At 40.1% G+C, this 20632-nt stretch overlaps 6 protein-coding genes across 7 annotated transcripts; 3 read left to right on the top strand and 3 right to left on the bottom strand.

Moving 5' to 3' along the window:
* Nucleotide 1: 1 nt before the first annotated feature.
* On the bottom strand, nt 2-4788 carry LOC136261709 (histone H2B-like). The gene is made up of 2 exons (XM_066055759.1): nt 4439-4788; nt 2-283 (listed from the first exon to the last, which is right to left on the bottom strand). The coding sequence occupies exons 1-2, from the start codon at nt 4673-4675 to the stop codon at nt 116-118; spliced, it is 405 nt and encodes a 134-aa protein (XP_065911831.1). The 5' UTR covers nt 4676-4788; the 3' UTR covers nt 2-115.
* LOC136261691 (uncharacterized) lies at nt 304-2103 on the top strand. Its single transcript, XM_066055738.1, has one exon. It carries the CDS (start codon nt 534-536, stop codon nt 2025-2027), a length of 1494 nt encoding a protein of 497 aa, XP_065911810.1. The 5' UTR covers nt 304-533; the 3' UTR covers nt 2028-2103.
* Nucleotides 4789-4861: 73 nt separating the features above from the next.
* Nucleotides 4862-5490, top strand: LOC136261707 (histone H2A). The gene has a single exon (XM_066055756.1). It carries the CDS (start codon nt 4945-4947, stop codon nt 5323-5325), a length of 381 nt encoding a protein of 126 aa, XP_065911828.1. The 5' UTR covers nt 4862-4944; the 3' UTR covers nt 5326-5490.
* LOC136261684 (glutamine--tRNA ligase-like) lies at nt 5383-15811 on the bottom strand. The gene is made up of 23 exons (XM_066055731.1): nt 15655-15811; nt 15403-15553; nt 15247-15353; nt 15119-15194; nt 15007-15071; nt 14541-14618; nt 14393-14483; nt 13833-13918; nt 11551-11637; nt 11398-11497; nt 11263-11341; nt 11067-11208; nt 10828-11018; nt 10641-10778; nt 10500-10587; nt 10362-10447; nt 10254-10311; nt 10099-10203; nt 9954-10046; nt 5861-5988; nt 5749-5806; nt 5569-5697; nt 5383-5514 (listed from the first exon to the last, which is right to left on the bottom strand). The coding sequence occupies exons 1-23, from the start codon at nt 15760-15762 to the stop codon at nt 5467-5469; spliced, it is 2292 nt and encodes a 763-aa protein (XP_065911803.1). The 5' UTR covers nt 15763-15811; the 3' UTR covers nt 5383-5466.
* On the top strand, nt 15734-18515 carry LOC136261692 (F-box/LRR-repeat protein 5-like). Of its 2 annotated transcripts, none has more exons than XM_066055739.1 (8): nt 15734-15858; nt 15919-16043; nt 16457-16783; nt 16953-17046; nt 17098-17489; nt 17662-17744; nt 17886-18125; nt 18177-18515. In XM_066055739.1, the coding sequence occupies exons 2-8, from the start codon at nt 15960-15962 to the stop codon at nt 18397-18399; spliced, it is 1443 nt and encodes a 480-aa protein (XP_065911811.1). In that variant the 5' UTR covers nt 15734-15858; nt 15919-15959; the 3' UTR covers nt 18400-18515. The 2 variants fall into 2 exon arrangements, with proteins under 2 accessions (XP_065911811.1, XP_065911812.1); XM_066055740.1 differs by having other exon boundaries at nt 15767-15867.
* On the bottom strand, nt 18460-20591 carry LOC136261690 (dual specificity tyrosine-phosphorylation-regulated kinase 2-like). Its single transcript, XM_066055737.1, has 2 exons — nt 20448-20591; nt 18460-20360 (listed from the first exon to the last, which is right to left on the bottom strand). Exon 2 carries the CDS (start codon nt 20357-20359, stop codon nt 18608-18610), a length of 1752 nt encoding a protein of 583 aa, XP_065911809.1. The 5' UTR covers nt 20360; nt 20448-20591; the 3' UTR covers nt 18460-18607.
* Nucleotides 20592-20632: the final 41 nt, after the last annotated feature.

Here is a 20632-nt window from a genome sequence, read left to right on the forward strand (position 1 = left end):
GTAACAGGCGACTAAGAATCTTTACTTGTTTAAAAACTGACATATACATTTAATATAACAGATCTTGGTATGTACAATAAAATAAGCAGTTACAAAATTGTGGTATTATAAACGTTTATTTGCTGCTGGTGTACTTGGTTACGGCCTTTGTTCCTTCTGATACCGCATGCTTGGCTAATTCTCCTGGTAGCAGCAGTCTTACAGCGGTCTGTATTTCACGACTTGTAATTGTAGACTTCTTGTTGTAATGCGCGAGACGTGACGCTTCAGTAGCAATAGAGCTCTTTCAGCACGTGAGCAAAATTACGTATTCTAAAAGGGTCGCCCACGCGTAGGTAGTACTGGTGCACAAGGTAACGATGGTGATTTGTGCGTTTGTTGGTTGTTCGATGCGGTCAGACCGAGACAAGGGGATTTCCTTTTATAGAATCCCTGCAGTTAGAAGGAAAAGTTCTAGACGCAAGTTGGAGCTGTCGATAAGGCGGAGAGCTGGGTATGTGGCAGCATAGATATTAGAGTACACTCTAATATCTATGGTGGCAGCTATTTCCAGAGAGGACCTAGACGTTAAAGCGTTAGGAAAGTATCGAGTCTGCTCTTGTCACTTCCTATCTGGTAAACCTGCAGCTCTTAAGGATGACACTGACATAGACTGGTTACCTACAATTAACCTTGGCCATTCTAAAAGGGCCACCCGTGATTCTGCTGAGCAAGCTGTAATGCGTGTGATGCGTCATGAAAGAGCGAGAAGGAGGAGAGACATGCAGCGAGCCAAACAACAGCAGGATATAGAGTTATCACACCAGCTTGACATTTTCGTTGCGAATGAGATTGACGACGCCATAAAGGAAGAAGTTGAGTCAATTATCGATGAATTCACCGTAGCTGAAGATGCTACACATGCTGTTGCAGAACAACTTCTTGAGGAAGCAGTCGTATCAGTCAGCAGTGAAGTTGGTCGTGAACAAATTGAATTAGCCATTCTTGAATCAGCAGCAGGCAAATGTAACTGTGCTGATACGGTGAAGGTTTTGAAGGAAGAGTTGGCAGCTTGCTACACAAAGATAAACAAGTTGTCCAATGAGATTGCAGTATTGCAGCAACATGTGTGTTCGGCGGTGCCATTCAATGAACAGTCACTTGTAGATGACGCCTGTGTGCAGTTTTATACTGGATTACCCAATTTATATATTGTCAAGACAGTACTTGATCATGTGCACAAGACAATGGCAGGAGAAAGGGCCACCAAGCTGTCCTCCTTTCAAGAATTTATGTGTGTCTTGCTAAAGCTTCGTTTAAACAGTCCTCTACAAGATTTAGCATATCGCTTTCAAGTCTCTCTATCAACTGTGTCCAGAATTCTCTCCAAATGGCTTGTGCAGATGGATATCAGATTGCAAAAGCTAATTGTCTGGCCAGACCGTGATAGTCTACGCAAAACAATGCCAAAATGCTTCCAGACAGCATTTGGTAAATCAGTAGCAATTATCATTGATTGTTTTGAGGTTTTTATTGAACGCCCCTCCAATTTAGAGGCTCGTGCTGTTACTTGGTCTAACTATAAGCACAAAAATACAGCAAAAATTTTGCTAGGAATTGTTCCTCAGGGTGTGGTGGCTTTTGTTTCAGATGCATGGGGTGGCCGTGTGAGTGACAAATACTTGACTGAACATTGTGGATTATTATCTAAACTGCTTCCTGGTGACATTGTATTAGCCGACCGTGGCTTTGATATTGCTGAGTCAGTTGGTGTCATGCAAGCACGTCTACATATTCCTGCATTTACAAAAGGGAAGGATCAGTTAAGTGCACTTGAGGTTGAACAAACAAGGAGTATAGCCAATGTGCGTATCCATGTGGAGAGGGTGATAGGTCTGGTGAGACAGAAATACTCGATTCTTCAGAGTACAATCCCCATTCACTTTGTAAAGTGTAGACATGGAGAAGATATCCCATTAATTGACAGAATTGTTCGTGTAAGCTGTGCACTCACAAATATTTGTAATTCAGTAGTCCCACTTGATTAGATAATTTACAAACATGTATTGTATAATAATTATTATATATGCAAATCATGTATGTATAATACATCTCATACCACAACTGAGTCAATTAAGTTTCCAATAGTTGCTGTAGTTTGGAGCAGTCAGAACAGTACCATTTTCCTTTAGGAACACAAGACAAATCAAGGCACCTCACATGGAACCATTCTATCAGGCAGTCCGGATTGTCACAAGCAATCATTAGTCCTTCTTCTGGACCATGACAGTAGCAGAAGGTTTGCTCCTCTATACTGATATAGTTGTTGCTACTTGGTTCACCACTACTTGGCAGCTCACTATCTATTGAACCAGAAGTACTGATGTTGTCCCTGGTGAACCAATTACCCAAGATCTCTGGTAACAGGCATGACCTAAAAAAATACTCTGCTTTTCTCTTGTTCTCTTCCCAAAATGTTTGTTGTCTAGTAATCCGTTCAATGTGCAAGCCTTGCATTTCATCCTCAGCAAATGTGCAGACACAAAAGGATGAATAATCAACGTCACAGATGAACATTTGTGTCTGAACTTGATAAAAGTATGCATGTGTACAATCCAACTTGATCAATCCATCTCTTTCCTTCAGGCAAAACCCTTTATCTTGAACAGCATCTTGAATTGTTTCATAACGATGGGAGTAGGGACACTTGATTTCAAGAATTCCCTTACCACAGCAACTACAATCTAAAATGGCATCAGGTGAGGCACTCATGTAGGGCCACTTGGGATTAATAACAAGCCCACTGTTTGTAATGTGAAGATTCACATGGTGATGTTTTTGAGCTCTAAGGTAAATTTCTTGGGCTATTCTCTCTTGTTTGCTTCCCCATGCAGTTTGTTTACTATCAAAACTAAACTCTTCTGGATAACAGATGGTCTTAATGAGAGATTGAGAAGGGTTGGCTGGGTTTGTATGGCAAACAGACTTCATTCTTGATGCTGTAACTCTTCCAGCTCTAAATGTGAACCACAGCCTTGACTGGCTTTGTAACCTTGTTTCCTCTTCAACAGCCAGAGGCATTTCAACAGTCATTTCTATTACTGTGGTTTCACTAAGTGCCAGAAGCTCATCATATCCCAGATCAACATATTCCGGTTGCCTTAATGACATTAAAGGCCTTGGGAAATTTGGTAGCATAAACTTCGGTATGAATGGCTCAGAATAACCTGATACTACAGAAAATACTGCAGGACATGTGCCTCCAAGACTAAGGTTCTGAAACAATGTTGCCATTTCAGAGCCTGTAGCAACTTCTCTGTGTACAACAAGCAGTACATCACTCTCCATTTGTGGACTATCTTCTCCATCAATTAGCTCATCAAGTTTCCGTTTCTTACCACGAGCTGAAGTAAAGTCAATTTTCTTAATAGGTCGGTATTCGATTGACTTCATGTACGATGGTATAATCCATTGACATGCCTGTTGTGTGCTTGTCTCAGTACCTTGGATTCTTGCCAGAGCCTCGAGGTAAAAAAGGACAGCAGCTATATGAGTGCATGCCTCACCCAAGCCAGCCATGCAGTTGCAGTGGGCACAACAGACTTCACCACTTAGCTCAAGTACAATCCAACAGCTTAATGCAGTCTCACTGATGCGCTGTGAATGACGGACCTATATAATGACAATAATAACATAACTAACAATACTCCTCGTGTCGGCATAAAATTCAAGTGAATTGGATTGTGAGCATTACTGCTATCAGTGCATGACTTCAGTAGCTGAAGCCAGCAAATACAGTGCATGGAACCTCTCTAACATTTTATAACCAGAATTTTAGGCCTTTATTTACTGTACTATAGATGCATTTTCATTATCTTTTGGAGAAATGTCTAGTTGGGACTAAAATCTATTACTGTGGAGGAGGTTTTTCCTTATTTCGGGGAGTTTGTTAAAGAGGCTTCGCTGTAAGGACGTATAGATATGTGATAAGACATTACAAAGCTTCAGCAAGTGCAATATACACGAACAGTACCCCTCCCCCAGTATATCTACTTACGCGTCCACAAGTTAGATATTTTCCTGATATTTTATTTTGTTTTGACATCCTTAACCCACCCACAAACAAACTGGTTGTAAGCCTCCAGTCCTTTGCGAGCTTGAAACTGTGTAGCTGTCATAAAACTGGTTTTCAAGACCAAGTACGACACCAAGTCACAAGCATCAACTGAAGGCGTTGTACGGCAAACGTCGCCAATAGCAACTCCAGAGAAAGGGTCCACTCCGCCTAGAGTAGATATTTTGTCTAAATATCTATCCTTTGCTTCTCGGGAGAGTTTTTCGGCATACAGCGAGAGTTTAGCCATTCTATCCCCTTCTACGCAGCCCCTAATTACCAGCACCTGTGCACCATTACGACTGACGCGTGGGCGAACATAAAAATTTGCGTAGTTTTGCTCACGTGCTGAAAGAGCTCTATTCTCTCGAACACATCATTGACAAAAGAGTTCATGATACTCATAGCTTTGCTAGAGATGCCAGTATCTGGGTGAACTTGCTTCAATACTTTGTAAATGTAGATGGAGTAAGTTTCCTTTCTTGACTTTCTCCTCTTGGTACCTCCACTTCCAGTGGACTTCGCCTTTCCACCGGCCTTCTTCTCGCCCTTCTTGCTAGCAGTAACTTGCTTTCCCGGCATTTTTACAGTGAGAACACAGATTGACACAGAATGTCACCGTCTCCCAGAAACTATTTATATTGGCAAAACCGTGGATCAATGAAAAACGCGCTAGGATCATTCGGTTTGAGATATAGCCAATCAAATGATCGCGTTTTAGAACATTTCGGATGATAGCGTACACATTTCGGATGATGTAGTACACACCTTGATCCGCTAACGGAAATCTATAAAATAAACTACTTTGTTCATTTGGCAAATCTTCAAGTTCAAGAGCGAGAAGAAAGACAATGTCCGGAAGAGGAAAAGGAGGAAAAGCCCGTGCCAAGGCCAAGACACGTTCCAGCCGTGCTGGACTGCAGTTCCCCGTTGGAAGAGTCCACCGAATGCTGCGAAGTGGCAACTACGCCGAGCGAATTGGCGCTGGTGCTCCAGTCTACCTTGCTGCAGTCATGGAATACCTAGCTGCTGAGATTCTGGAATTGGCGGGAAATGCTGCCCGTGACAACAAGAAGCAGAGGATCAACCCCCGTCATCTTCAGCTCGCCATCAGGAATGATGAGGAACTGAACAAGCTGTTGGCCGGAGTCACCATTGCTCAAGGTGGTGTTCTTCCCAACATCCAAGCCATCCTTCTCCCCAAGAAGACTGCTGGAAAGTCTGCAGATTAAATCTGCTTAGATTTTCCCAACCCAACGGCTTTTATAAAAGCCACCACAAGTTAAAGATTATTCACATTTAATTTTTTATAATTTCACTTTGAAAAATAAAACCATTCCACTACAGAATAAGAATGGTTATACGTTTCCAAGTTATTTCCCTGCATCTTCTTTCAACCCCATTGTTTTGTTGAAAATCATCTGCAGTAATTATAACATTTTTGACACCTACAAAGCACAACACAACCACCAAACCTTTGCATTAGCTGAGTTGGTGTCCACGCAAAAGTATCCAATTCTTTCAAACTGAAACTTGGTTAAGGGTTTGCTGTTGCCCTCAATACTGCGATCCACCATTGCATCATTGATGACTGTAAGGGAGTCCTGCACACAAATTAGTAAATAACATTACCAGTGGCATAATTTAGACCTAACCTTCCTACAATCACAAAGGAATCCACCAGGTACTTGTTCAGGAAATTCATGTTCAAACCTGGAGGAGAGGAACTTGAAACAGCATCAGCTCCTGTGCTAGGTGTACGCTTACAGTCGATCGTATATTCTAACTTCACATTTGACTGGGTTAGATACCCAGTGTATGAATGCCTTTGGTTTAGCTACCTTCTTGCTTTCTTCACAAGTAGCATGCAATTCTTGAATGTTACCACTGGAGTCCTAAAGGAGAAGGTGAGCAAAACTGACCAGTATCAACAAACTGTACGTGTATAAAGTCAGGCCATAACGACAAGAAGGTTGTGACGTATGAACTGTCATAAAGTGCAATAATGCTCAAGATAGCCTAGCAAGAATAAACCCATGAAGGAATGCTTGTAGACAGCTTGAGTTATAGTATGTTCACGTTGAGCTGAATCCTGAAAACAGCTAAAAATTAAAAGTGGACTTACATTTCAGCCAACCAGATGATTATTGATAACAGCAAAGGTGTCAACAACAGACACGTACAGTTTGGCTCCATCACAAGTTCGGGAAAGGGCTGTAATGGACACTGTACTTATATGGCTTCCACATAGGAAATGTATTGTGAAAATTTTGATCGGCTTTAAATATTATGTAAAACTTTTGGGGAAAAAAAGATTTTGAAATGTTTTTAGCGGGTCAAGCGTACTACAAATGAGCCAAATTTCAAGATTGTGTGGAATTGCATCCATGAGTTATTAAACGTTGTTGAAGATTCAGCTCAACGTGAACATATTATAGCTGGTTTTCATAACCAGCTATGTTCAATTAATGACATCATAACTGTACAAATCCAATTTGATGCTAATAATTTCATACACCAGAATATCAGAGGGTTTGCTCATTCCATGTCAAAACACACATTGCTTACACTTGCTCTAAAGTGCATGGTTGTACACAACTAGTAATACTGTTACTGTGGTACATCACTGTTCTTTACAGTCCATACACATACTAGAAGTGTTCCATAATCAACATGAACAGTATATAATTTGCTCTATAGCTTATGCAACAATTCTTCTGTTGAATACAACAAGCCATGAGACACTTGTCACTACTAACCCCCTTAAAACACAGGACACGGGAACCATGTTGTGGGAAACATAATTTACTGGATTTGCTGGAAAAGCCAGTCAAAATAACAATTACAATGAATACACCATAATTATAGCCATGAAATATGATCAGTCCTGCATAAACACCTGGTGCAATTTATTCACTATGGATAGTGAGCATTATAACAGAAATATGCCAGGTCTCAATGCCTAGTTTCTGACAACTCTCGTGCCTTAAGAACCCTTCAAGGACCAAGTTATGTTTGAAGTATGGAAGTGAAATGAAGACAAATAATTAATTATTGCTAGACACTTGACACACTATAATATCTTGGATTGGTCAGGCAACTGAAATCTTCAAACAGATGCAGTGAGGTGCCACATCCTTAGCCTGTCCTTTAAATTAATCATCAGGTAACTACATATGGTTTTTACACTGTTCGGTTATTGGACTAGAATAAAATAACTGGCTGTTATATTAGAGTGTTTCTGGCTGCTCTATTAGATTATATCAATCTTAATGTGGCAATTTTCGTCCAGCAAGTGCATACTCTGATACCCAGGGGCTGTTTCATATCTTTTCCTTTACTGTCCACCATTTGATTACAATTGCTTTATATCCAATCTTGGGATAGCTACTTTTCAAAAACTTCTCTTCGGCAGTCCACTAAGCTTCCAGATTGCAATTGTAAAATCTTTTACAATCTAATATATTCTTAATATCTAATCTCAGTGATACCAGAATATTTTTGATTAAAATTGCTTCCAGATTCCATCTCATGAAGGTTATTTTTAAAAATATTCATGCACCCAGGATCCCTAGCTGAAGCGTGCTACACAACCACCCACCCTTAAGCAAACTGGATTACTAAAATCATTAGCCCTGTTGAGAAGGAGGACAAAGGAATAAAATGAAGGTGAGACTAGGGGATATGTGAACACTGTATTTTATGAATAGTTAATTATCCCTGGTGTCGAAACTATAACAATCATGTCATAGAAATATGGTCATAGTACAGACTGAAAAATCCAGTTTCACACATATTTCAAGCTACCACAAATTTACAATAGTACTGCATATTAGGACTGGATATGGAGGTTTGCACTTTCTCAAATATTAACCAGAACCCAGCCTCACAATACCTCATGACACATGGCAGTATTGGTTAGGCTACTTAGCCCAAAAGTGCCTTCAGTACAACCTGAAGTGGTTCCAATAGGTTGCTACAAAACTTCTTAAAAATTACCCAGTGCAATATTCTACTGACTGATGCCTTCAGACAAGCATAACTTGATAATGGCTAAGGCTATTGGCTTGATTCGACATCGCTTCAACCTGACAGGTGCCTTTTGGCATATCGCAGTACATACTATTAATGCTTTATGGACTTATTACCTGTGTCCTCCTTTGTGTCCCATTTATCTTTGCTGACAGCGCGAGGTGTTGATTCGTGGTAGCCCCCCGCATGATGGCTTCCCTACATTTGTAATGGAATCATCCAAGTTTTCCAGACTGATTGCAGAGGTCCATCTTGTAGTATTCTTTCTGTGAACAGGCTGAACATATATAGCTGAAATGAAACTTTGCTATTTCAGTAATTGATAGTTGGGGCGTGTGTTCAGTTGGAAACCATAAGCCAGGCACCATTTTTTCTTCTAATGCTGTATGCAGATTCACTAGTCATGACTCATAATAATGAATAATGTTACAAAAAAAGTGTACAAGGAATTTTAAAATATGGATCAAAGAAATAAAAAGAAATAGTAAAGTAGTGAAACAAGAGAGTCTGCTCAATGGCTGACATGTGGTGGGTAGAAATAGACATCACACATCACCCAAATGATTACTTTTGTGATCATTCATCAGTTTAGTAACAAACTTAGCAGCTACACTGCTAGCTATACCTGTAAACCAAGCTCACAATTTACAGCTCCGTGTTGCTCAATATAATGAGTCAAAGTATTTGCATCTTTGAACTGGCTGGATCAAAGCCATGAGCCAGTGCTGAGCAATATAGCGAGTGTTTAGCTAAACCGCAGTATCAGTTTTTAATACCGTCTAAATCCTTCACACCGCAGATTTCAACTGTTTGTATGAAAAGTGTACACATGAAGGATATGTACAATAATATACTGCAATAAGCTTGCTAACACAGCTGTCTTGAATAAAACGTTTTAAAACTGTACTTTGGATCTAGTAGTAGAGGTCTAAAATGACATCTAACTAAGGCATACTGGTAATATAGTTATACCGCAATATCAAGTAACAATATTGTACCGGTCTTTGAATATCAAAACCACTCATCACTATCATGAGCAAACCGTTTTCCCATGATATTGCCAGGGCAGTATGCACATTAAACCCTGAGCATTGTTAAGTGTTCAACACAAGGTTAGCTTCTATGATGTCTAAGCAAGATACGTAGGTGGCTCCAGAATTTTTCGTGACTGGTTTCTGATCAGGAGCATAGCTAGACTTTTGGTGAAAACCAAAAAAAGGTAACTACCTGCTGAGAATAACTGTCCTCCACTAACTATATAGTTATTAATATCACTGATAAAAGTACATAAAAATCCTTATTTATTAGCTACATAGCTTCTACACTGCTTCACTGAATACTGTGACTGCTTTATTAGAGTGATTGACTGCTCTATTAGAGTATCTCGATCTGACTTAGCAAATCCATTGACCAGTTTCCAGAAACCTCAGAAACCCCCTGGAGCCACCCGAGATATCAACAAGCTGCGTTTTCATATCGTTTTGTGAGTCTTTCCAAAATGATATGAAAACACAGCACATGAGGCAAGTGTATTGATGCAGGTACTGGTGGAAATTTCCAGCTTTGCAAACAGAATTTGTTGTAAGTGGGAACAAATATTGCAAGTGAATGCCAGCAGTAGTGATATTAGCAAGCTGTGTTATCACCTTGTGTGCCCCCATGGCTACAGACATCTGATGCAAGTGTTTGTAGTTATATGGAAATCAGGTTCAAATATATGCATAAAAAATGAATGGAATTTTAGTGAGCACTAAAAAATTATTTCATCATCCAGGAAACAAATTTTAAATGGCATTTATACATGAGATGCATGACTACATCAGTTTACCTTTATCACATCAGTCACTGTAATCACATAGCCTGTATGTCTTAAGCCTACAGATTGCTTAACTGTCAACCGTCTGTACTGGCTGTCTGCTTCCTACATGTGTTACTGTAATGGAGTAGTACAGGAGAAGACAGCAGTTTACTACCTTTTTAAAATCAGATTGCTCAATATAGATGATCCTATCAAAAGGAACACGATGGACTCCTTGGCCAGGATCATGTGGTATATTAGGAACTTCCAACATAATGGGCTTGAGTTAACAGATAGTGAACAACATTCAATTGGTACAATGGTTCTTACCGATTCTGACATGAAGTTTGTGATGACAACCTTCAGTGGTTCTAATACAGCCATAATCCTGTGAGGCAACCAGGCAAGCATAATAACCTGGTGAAGTCTCTAGCATACCTTCTGGCAGTTTGGTTCAACACGTCTCGTACACAAGAATCAAGAAGGTCAGGATGAAGCATGGTTTGAGCCATAGTAACTCCAGCCTGTACAGTACAAACAAATCAATACGAAATGCTGTTGACACCTTTGTTGTACTTTAGCACAAAATTTGTTGATGGCCTCAGGAGGAAATCCTCTTCTGCGGAGAGCGGTCAGTGTGTACAAACGAGGATCATCCCAGTCACTACAAGTAAATGGTGATCATAGGATAACTGGTGGAAATTGTAGTACACTCACTCAACTATTCCAGCAGCAATTAGTTTGGCTATCTTTCTCTTGGAGACGACGGTATAGGACAGGTTCATTCTTCCATACTCCCACTGTACCGGACAGTACAGATCAAGACAATTGCACAACCAATAATACGATGATCTCCTGAATGATATTACGCACAATTATAAATTATACCAGCCATCGTACATACCTTGCTTGGAATTCTTTTGTACACAGCGAATGACTGATATTCTCTATGGAGTCACACAAGCAGTGAGTATAGTCATAGGTAGGGTAGATACACCACTGGTCCTTGCTGTTTGGATGAGGTGTGAATTTTATCCGATAAGCCACAGGATCTTGTTTACTGTCCTCCATCGTCAGTTTCATACGTAACGTGGCCTATCAAGACAATAGCTGACTACAGTGTGTATATATTTACTACAGTACCATTCCTTCGTCAATTTTTCCTTTACTCATATCCTCAAAAAGTCTAAGTGACTCCTCAATTGGTCGATCACGCCATGGTGATGGGGGTGGATTGTGTCCCTTTATTTCCTCATACTGCTGGTGACACACATAAGCATGTCCTCTAAACAATTAACAGTAGTACACAAAGTTTATCAGCTGTAATGTAATTCTCAACCTCTTGATCAGCTCCACAGCATGCTTGTACAGCAAAGGAAAATAGTCCGATGAAAATTTGACTGCATATGGTTTAAAACCTACACAAGAATATCATCACATCATATCTATAGTAAATTCTGAATGAAAATTCTACCCAGCCATTCCACCATTTCTCTGATTCCAACAAAAAATTTCTCCTCTTCCTTCTCAGGATTAGTATCATCATACCTCAGGTAGGTGATGCCATCATGAGCCTGTGTGCACCAACTATCTCATGTCTCTATACTGATGAGTTAATAAAAAAAACCTTTGCATAGCCAAAGTTGAAGTTGATAGCTTTGGCATGTCCAATGTGAAGAATGCCATTAGGCTCAGGAGGGAAACGAGTAATCACCTGAGGTATTAAACACATTAGCACACAATAACACTCTTTATAGAGCTTTGCGTTGGCAAGATCAAAGGAAAAAGTGTACTTTAAATTTCATAAAATACACTTTATGCCGGCAAACAGTGCTTTATTGCCCACAAAGAGTGCTTTATTTGTACATTATAGAACTTTACGTGGGCAAGATCAAAGGAAAAAGTGTACTTTAAATTTCATAAAGTACACTCTCAGCCTGCCAACTGCTTCATCGACCACAAAGAGTGCTTTATTGCACCGCAAAGAGTGCTTTATTTTGCGGTGCAATAAAGCACTCTTTGTGGGCAATAAAGCACAGTTGCCCACATGCCTTAGTGTAGGCTAATAGCTCAAGGGGCTCACGCCAGTACGACTAATCACCCAAGCCGGTGAAGACTGATAGCCTCGCCGTGCTGAGTGATCAATCACCCCAGCCAATACAAGTTCTACCACTGGATTGCTTTTATAGACATACCTAAATGCTTCGATGATGGGTGGGAGAAGGTAACGTTGCTGTTACGTTTGTTAAAATGTAAACGGACAAGTCCTGGAGATATCACGGAAATACTTCACCACGTGACTCACAATAGAATTGATTGTGGGTTGCGAGCAAAACCTGCCAAAAGACGCGATGAACGTCTACCATGCCAAACTATGGTGAACTACGTGTGAGTTACTTTGTTAAACTGGTTTGTGTGTGTTCAGACTGCTAATAGTTCGTACAATGCGTGTTAAGTACGAGTTCTAGTGTATGGTGAAGCTACATGAGTAGAAAGTTACATAAATCATTTAAAGCATAGCCGCGAGTGCTATATGAAAAATAAAGTACTCGGTGCTTGGCCTCGATGCTAATAAAGCACTCGGCTTCGCCTCGTGCTTTATTACTATCTCTGCCGCGCGCCTCGTACTTTATTTTTCATATAGCACTCACGGCTATGCTTTAATATATACATAAAGCACAGTTGCCCACGTGCTCTAACGCTAACGCCAGTACGAGTAATCAATCACCCAAGCCGGTGAAGGCTGATAGCCTTCGCCACGCTGAGTGGTCAATCACCCCAGCCAATAAGAGTTCTACCACTGGATTACTTTTATAGACATACCTAAATGCTTCAATGATGGATGGGAGAAGGTAACGTTGCTGTTACGTTTGTTAATGTAAGCGGACAAGTCCTGGAGATATCACGGAACATAGTCACAATAGAATTGATGTGGGGTGTGATCAAAACCTGCCAAAATACGCAATGAACGTCTACTATGCCAAACTATGGTGAACTACGCATGAGTTACTTTGTTAAACTAGTTTGTGTGCATTCAGGCTGCTAATAATTTGTGCAGCGCATGTAGCCCGTCCACATTAACACGATAGCACGGTTCAGTTCGACTCAGTTCAGAACGGCCCAGTACTGCCTCTGTTCACACTATGCAGTCTCGCTCGCTAAGTCATCCGGTTTCTATAAGTGCACAATTAAATATTAATTAATTTGCTTACTAAAATTGGATGCAGTTCTTGCCCTTCAAGTTTCTTGTGCTGGAATTCTTTCATTTCAACAAGACAGCAATAGATAGGCAGCCATGTAGAGCTGCAGAAATCTTGCCGTGAATTGAAGTGAGTGAAACAGTAACTGCGACAACAAGTAGTTCATAACTGTCACTAGGCTTTCTTTCGTGCTGAACCTCGCGTCGAACTGTGTTTCTGAGCCCTTCTTCATTGCATGTTGAGTTTATAAAATTATTATTTTGTGCACCTGGTGAGTAAATATCGTACCGTACCGTGCTGGCCTGGTGGGCTGGCTCGGTTCGGTTGGGCCCGGTACGGATGGTGTTCACATTGCACTTTTTATCAAGCCATACCGTTCCAAACCGTGTTACTGGGCTAGTGTGAACGGGGTGTTAATTACAAGTCCTAGTGTATGATGAAGCTACACGACCAGAAATCATTTAAAGCATTGCCTTGCTCGTGCTATATGAAAAATAAAGCACTTGGCGCTTGGCCTTGATGCTAATCAAGTACTTGGCTTCGCCTTGTACTTTATTAGCATCTCGGCCACGCGCCTCGTGCTTTATTTTTCACATAGCACTCGCGGAAATGCTTTAACATAATTATACATACTACACACATGTGCAAGCACTTATGCACACACTATAGCACATTTACAAATGCACAGACACATACACACATTACATACCCTCCCTCCAGTTTCTTCCAAATGTTTTTTGAGTAGCTCCATAGTCTTTGGGGTCACCACATAATTTTTAGTGAGATGGTTCATTCCTATAAAATATTTCAAAACTTGTTGACTATTAGGCTACATGTTATACACCACCTATATCCACAGTATTGTATAGCGGGTTATTTTCGGAGCGCAAAAGATGAATTATAGGTTTCAAATACATGCATGCTTCCCAAAAATTAAAAATTAACTTGTTAACAGAATAATCAGAGTAAATTTAAATCAGAGTCTTTTGCTCTTCTGGATCAGCTGTTCACTGGTTATTGACACTGTTTAACCACTACAATCATTAACACTGAGCTAAACTTGAAGAAGACGTAAGCGAATATGTGTCCACACCAAAATGTTGGATCACAAGAAGAAAAATTATTCATATTAGTGGGAAATATATTTTCAAAGAACAAGACTTGGGAATTATCAAAAGAAGGCCTCTTTGAAATATCTGAAAATAAAACTCTTCGAAATTTACCTGCTAATACCACCTGGCACTAATACCACTGCTATAGTCAACATACCTGGTTTGTGGAAATTACAAGCAGCACCAATCAGCTTCACACTGGACTCTTCTTCTTCAACAGTATCATTGGTGGGTTTTGCAGCTGCCTTCTACAAATATAAACTCAGTAAATCACAGACAAAAAAAAACAACAAAAAAACAACAACCTTTTGTTTGGGGGCCTTTGCTTCAGCACTCTTGGGGGCATTTGCCTCAGCAGTTCTAGGACCAAGCAGTAACTCCAGCTAAGTAGCCAACAATGATAGTTATACAACACAACGAGGGGAGGATGTACGACACACTCATGTGAACTCATACAAATTGTATATATGGAGCAATTAAAAGGCAACATTAACAGGGTTTCATTGAAAACTAAGAGCCAATCAAAAGAATATTTTTCATGTATAATTTTAATGGTGTGGTGAAACCCACTGAACCCCAGTGGTGTGATATTATACAGGGTGATTGGAGAGATGTCACAGCTTACACATGAAATGGAGGGCAAACAGCAACAACTGGAAATAATTCAATGTCTCCATAATCCAGACAGCTTAGAAGTCAAAATATGCAATTATCACATTCTTTTTGATAGCACTTAATGTGTGTCGTACCACCTCTGGAGCAGAACTATACTTGTTTGTCAACTTCACTCTTCAATATCTTTCCATCAGCCCACTTGAGAGATGCCCTGACACTACCTAAATAACAAGTGACTGAAAGTTACTGTAAACTTATCACCACTCACCAATGATAGAGCCAATATTGCACTTGTATCTCTTCTCAAGTATTTCAATCTTATGTGCATTAATAACTTTTGTGACCTAACAGTATACAACAGTGACATGTGTATACACTATTGATGGGTGCACTAACTTCATCCTCAATGTCTTTAGTAGTGACTACTACGCCAACACCACAACTGGTCTCAAATTCCGTAACGTTGATGTCTAGAGGATACCTCTTCAGAAAATCAAAAGCAGCTATAAACACAATATAAACTTAAGCATACACCACTCTTGGTTATCGTACCATTAAGCTGTAGTTCACTAACTATCTTCTCCGTACATACATAACTTAACAGTAATTTTGTGTTATCCTGAGAGCCCTTGAATCTAGTAGCAACGTGGTACAATAAGACTCCAATTTGTTTACTGATATGTCCAGAGCACAATGTGGTGGCCTGTTAAGGACAAGTGTAGTGCAGGATTTTAAGACTGCAACACGTGGTAAACACGTGCTACCTGATCATGCTATATGTAACAACCCTACGATATAGCATACCTCAGTGATAATCCAAGTTAGATTCTTTGACAGAGCAGAATTTTTCGCAGTTTCCTTTGCCTTCGCTTCAGATAGGCCTATGCTCTGAAACAACCGTAAATCGTCCATTATTATGTTTTCGCACGTGCCAATTACTACGTCACTTGTATACGTAGACGTCTATTAGCAGGTCAACACGTATTGGTTGCTAACAAGCTGTTAAAAGTAAGGAAGGTACAATATGTTTACGATGTACTTAGTAGCGTCACATAAAATTAAATCTAGGTTGCTCTGTGCTGGAGTGCATTAATTGGAACTACTAAGCTATGGCGGTGGTGGCAAATGATTTGAATGTATTCAACCTGCCACATAATCACATGAAAAGACTGGTAGGAGAAATTGAACAACAGGTAAAATTGGATGTGTGAATATGTAATTTGGGCGCGCAGTATTTAGAATGTCGTGTGTTAATATCATTTTGTGTAAAGCCATTTAGCTTTGAAAGTTGCTTTTTTTTTTGTCTTGGTGCTAAATACAATGATTCACGGTGCTAATTTGAGTCGTTATGCTTGTAGGAAATTGTTTTGTGTTATTGCTAAGCAACTGAATGTATGTATCATTCACATGGTATAGTAGCTAGGATAGTATAGTACTTTTCAATGGACGTTGCTGCCACATACATTGTTACTCTACATAATGATGTAACCAGCAATAAACCTGAGCATTCCAAGGGTAGTTTATGATGCAGTCAGCACTAAAAGTTTTTAGTTTAGATTTTGAATTGCGTGTGTATTAATGGAGTTCCAGTGTGGTTATTGTTTAGGTATTATCCACCAATTATGGTGATGAAGAATCTTACCATCACTTGTTGGCCCTTCTCAATAATGGCTTTAACAAGTTACTTAGTCATGAAGAAATTGAGGACAACTACATTATCCACCCTCTACTGCCTCGACTACCAAGCACTGTTAAAGTAATATTACAAAATGATGTCCACTCTGACAATCGACTAGCTCGGCTACACACTAAAGTAAAGAACCAATTAGGGATGACCATTGTGTCCCACAATGAACGATTGCACTTCGGCAAGCATCTTAAAGAAGAGCTACTTGACCTGAAACTGATCTCTCACATGGATGAAGAGGAAGAGGTAAGAACAATTGACCTAGTTCTGTTATGGAGTTAAGTATTGGTGACCACATTGTTTGTGTAAAGTGAATACATCTATGTGCTGCGCTTAAGGTGTGTTCTGTTGATGTAGGAAGTGTTCTGCTGAAAAGTGTTTTTATGTAGTATAACTTTGTTTTCTGTTATTATAGGTGTTTCAACCACTTCTGCTAGAGTACTTTACTCAACAGGAGCTGAGAGTTATTAAGAAAACTGTTCTTCGGCTACATGACTTACCTTCAGAAGGTACTCTTGTAGTGTTGTTGTAAATAAAATGAAATATCTTGTCTGTGTTAGAATCAGTGGCTGAAGTGGCAACTTCTCCTCCCATCCTTCATGTGCCACCTGAAGTTCTCCTTCAAATATTCAAGTATCTTTCTCCACAAGATCTTTGTCGTTGTGCACAAGTCAATCCAGTCTTTTCCAAGGCTGCGTTTGATGGTTCGCTGTGGCACCATCTACATCCAGTGAAATGGTTTTCAGGAAATTGGAAATTCTTGCCCCCAAGAGGTCTCAACTTGCAGCAACTTGCTGAAGATGATTGTGATGACTGTGATGAGAATATTAATAGTGACAATGTTTTGTTGACTGTGAGACTGTGTGATTTTGTACGTCACCTATTGCCAAAGGTTGGGGAACATGTAAAGACATTGGACCTCGCCCATGCTGGACGTATGGATATCAAATATGTAAGAATGTCAACACGTCATGAATTCCATGCACAAAAGACAATGGTTGATCACAGAGTCCCTAGATGTGTATAGGAAATCCCATAGGATTTGTCCCACATAAGGTTACACTATTTAAATGTTATTTACTGTAATTGTCACTTTGGTCATACTTTCTTTTTGTACTCAACAGCTGTACCAAGCTCTAAGTTTGTGTCCTAATCTGACCCACTTGGATCTCTCCTACACTTCAACGTCAGATTTTGCCTTTACTGGGTGAGTGTCCTACACTGCCTACAATATCTATTAGCTAGTCTATGGCTTGGCTTAGTATGAATATCTATATGGTCTGTGTACAGTTCCAGTTGCAGTTGTATTGTGGTATGAAATTACTGCTTGGTAACTTGATCCTTTTAGCATGATAAGGAATCATTCTGCTTGGAAACTGGAGTACTTAAATTTGTCTGGTTGCACGTGGATAACTGACTTGACATTGGAGAGATTAGCTAAAGCCTTCAAGCGTCAACAGGCTCGACAGTATCCAAGAACTTGTAGTAAACCTTCCAATTGTATTTGTAAGGACTCATTGTATGAGAAACCCAACCTGTGCTATTTCAAGTTGTCTGGTTGTCATCTGATTACTGATAAAGGCCTCAGGTATGGCTGAACATGTACAATAGTCATTACCATTGTGATGTCACATTGCAGGGTGTTGGCTTCTGTTGGCAAGTTTCCATGTTTGAAGTTTCTTGATTTTTCTGGATTGCACAAAATTACTGCTGCTGGTTTGGACTCTTTCTTACACATGTGCCCCAATCTCAGACCCGACATGTTGTCCTACTGTGATGACGTTATAGATGGACCATACAGTGATGTTGCTAATGGCTGCCAAAATGTTGACTCTTCAAAAATTTGCTGCAGAAATTTGTGAAACTGTAATCATCTGCTATTCTTTTTATACATCATTCTTTTTAAATCCCTTATCACGATGTAACTGTTTTGATGTATCTCATAAAAATTACTATTACAACAAAATAGTAAAACATATTCCATTATTTTATGTTGATATACACTTTGTTAAAAAAGTTGGGTATATTATTATAATTTATAATATGTACACATAAGAATAAATACCTCTACTATCTGTCTACCAGTTTGGGTAGGACCGTTCTGTTAGGGTTGGTGACTTGTGTCTGTGAGTGTGTAGAAGTGACTTTGCCAGTTGCATTTCCTACACTTGGGGAAGGAGGGTTTGGTAGTCTTCTTGTTGGTTTAGATAGATCAGTCGGCTTAGCTGGCGGTAGCCGAGATGTACTATCTGATGCAGATGGTCCTGTACTTTCTGCTGGTAGTCGGGGAAGTTTACGCCGAAGCCATCCATGTTTTAATGCCATGGGAGGGGTCATTCTGTTACTGGGATCCCATTCAAAACAGCGATTTAGAAAGTCTAAAAAGAGCTGATCTTCAGAGCCTCTTAAGGCTTTGCTAAGTGTCTTTGAATTAGGTGGACCGCGATATTTACCTCTTCTTGATTTTCCACCAGCATATTTCACTGATCCATCTGGGTTGGTAGTGACAGAGCAGTATCTTGGGTGACCTTTGGAACTGAAGAATGTTTTAGCTCGACGGCACGTTTCTAACATTTTTTCTGGTGGCATTCCAAATATCTCCATGATACAAGCCATCTGATCTCCCTCATCCTCACCAGGAAAAATTGGATAGCCGGTTAGAAGCTCGGCCAAAATGCAACCAAAACTCCACATATCTATGGGCATGCCGTACTTCATACCCATTATAACTTCTGGTGCACGGTAGAATCTACTTTGTATGTAAGTGTAGACACGCTGGTGATCGTAGCAACTTGATCCAAAATCGATGACTTTGATACCGCTGCGTCCCTGCTGTTTAAGAAGAATGTTCTCTGGTTTCAAGTCACAGTGGATTATTCTGTTTCTGTACAGCACGTCCAAACACTGCAACAATGAGTGAGCAAATTTCCTTACTAGAGGTAGACTGAACCCTTGAAATTTATTTTTCTTTATCAGTTCATATAAGTTCATACTCAGGAGCTCAAATGTAATGCACGTGTGATTACGAAACTGGAAATGTTCCAACATGTGGACAATGTTATGGTTGTTTTCCTTGTCTTGCTTCCTCAAGTGCTCCAGAATACGCACCTCCTCCATTGCCTGCCGATGAAACCTCCTCTCATTTCTTACCACTTTAAGAGCAACATGACTCTGCGTCTTATAATCATATGCCTTCAAAACTTGTCCAAAACTTCCCTTTCCCAAAATCTTCAGTACCTCATAACGGTATGCCACATGGTCATGAGCTACAGAATGGTAAGAGCCATCATCATCATCATATCCATTGTTATGTGAAGCTCCCAATACTCCTGTTCTTTTCTTTGCTCCGGGACCAACAAACCATACTTGGGAGTAAGATTGGATCTCTTGCTGTTCATATGGGGTAAGTTTACTCATGTATACCTTTAATGCTTGGTCGGAGGTTAATACTCTTGGTCTTGTACTGCCGGAGCTTGTTCGGCTTACGGGAGTTGAACTAGACGGGGGCCTCGAGGAGGTTAGAGGTGCAGTGGGGACTGCTGGTAATGGTTCTACTGCTTTGGCTTTTCCAGTAGAGTACTTGGGTACATCTTCGTACAGTTGTTGAACTTGTACACCGCTTATATGCGGTAAAGCTTCGGAGAGTCGATGTTGAGTTGGCTGGGCGGTGCCCCGGGAACCATGACTATAAGCCGCGTTTAATTTGAGAGGTGGTAATCCCAGCGGCGGCTTTCCTTCTACTTCGTATGTATCCTTAGAAGTCTTTCCTTCAGCTTGAAACGATCTACTTCTAGAGAGATGTCGGTTGTACATGGCTAACATACTACAATAAGTGTAAAAGGAACTGAATTAATGACAGTTTCTATTTGGCGTGATTTAATTAAATTAACAAGCTATTGTATCGACGTACCATTATCTAAACGAATAGCAGTACAAGATTTTTGATCGCGTCCAACCATGTCACCAAACAATATTACGTTGTCAAGCACTCTATAGACTAACCAATCGCGTTACGTCCGGACCTTTGATCTACCGACCAGTTGCTAGGAAACAATACATAATAGCCCAATATGTGGTTTTGCCAGTCACACGTAA

Source organism: Dysidea avara, chromosome 7 (genome assembly GCF_963678975.1).
Source record: "Dysidea avara chromosome 7, odDysAvar1.4, whole genome shotgun sequence".
In the NCBI taxonomy this organism is placed as follows: Eukaryota; Metazoa; Porifera; class Demospongiae; order Dictyoceratida; family Dysideidae; genus Dysidea; species Dysidea avara.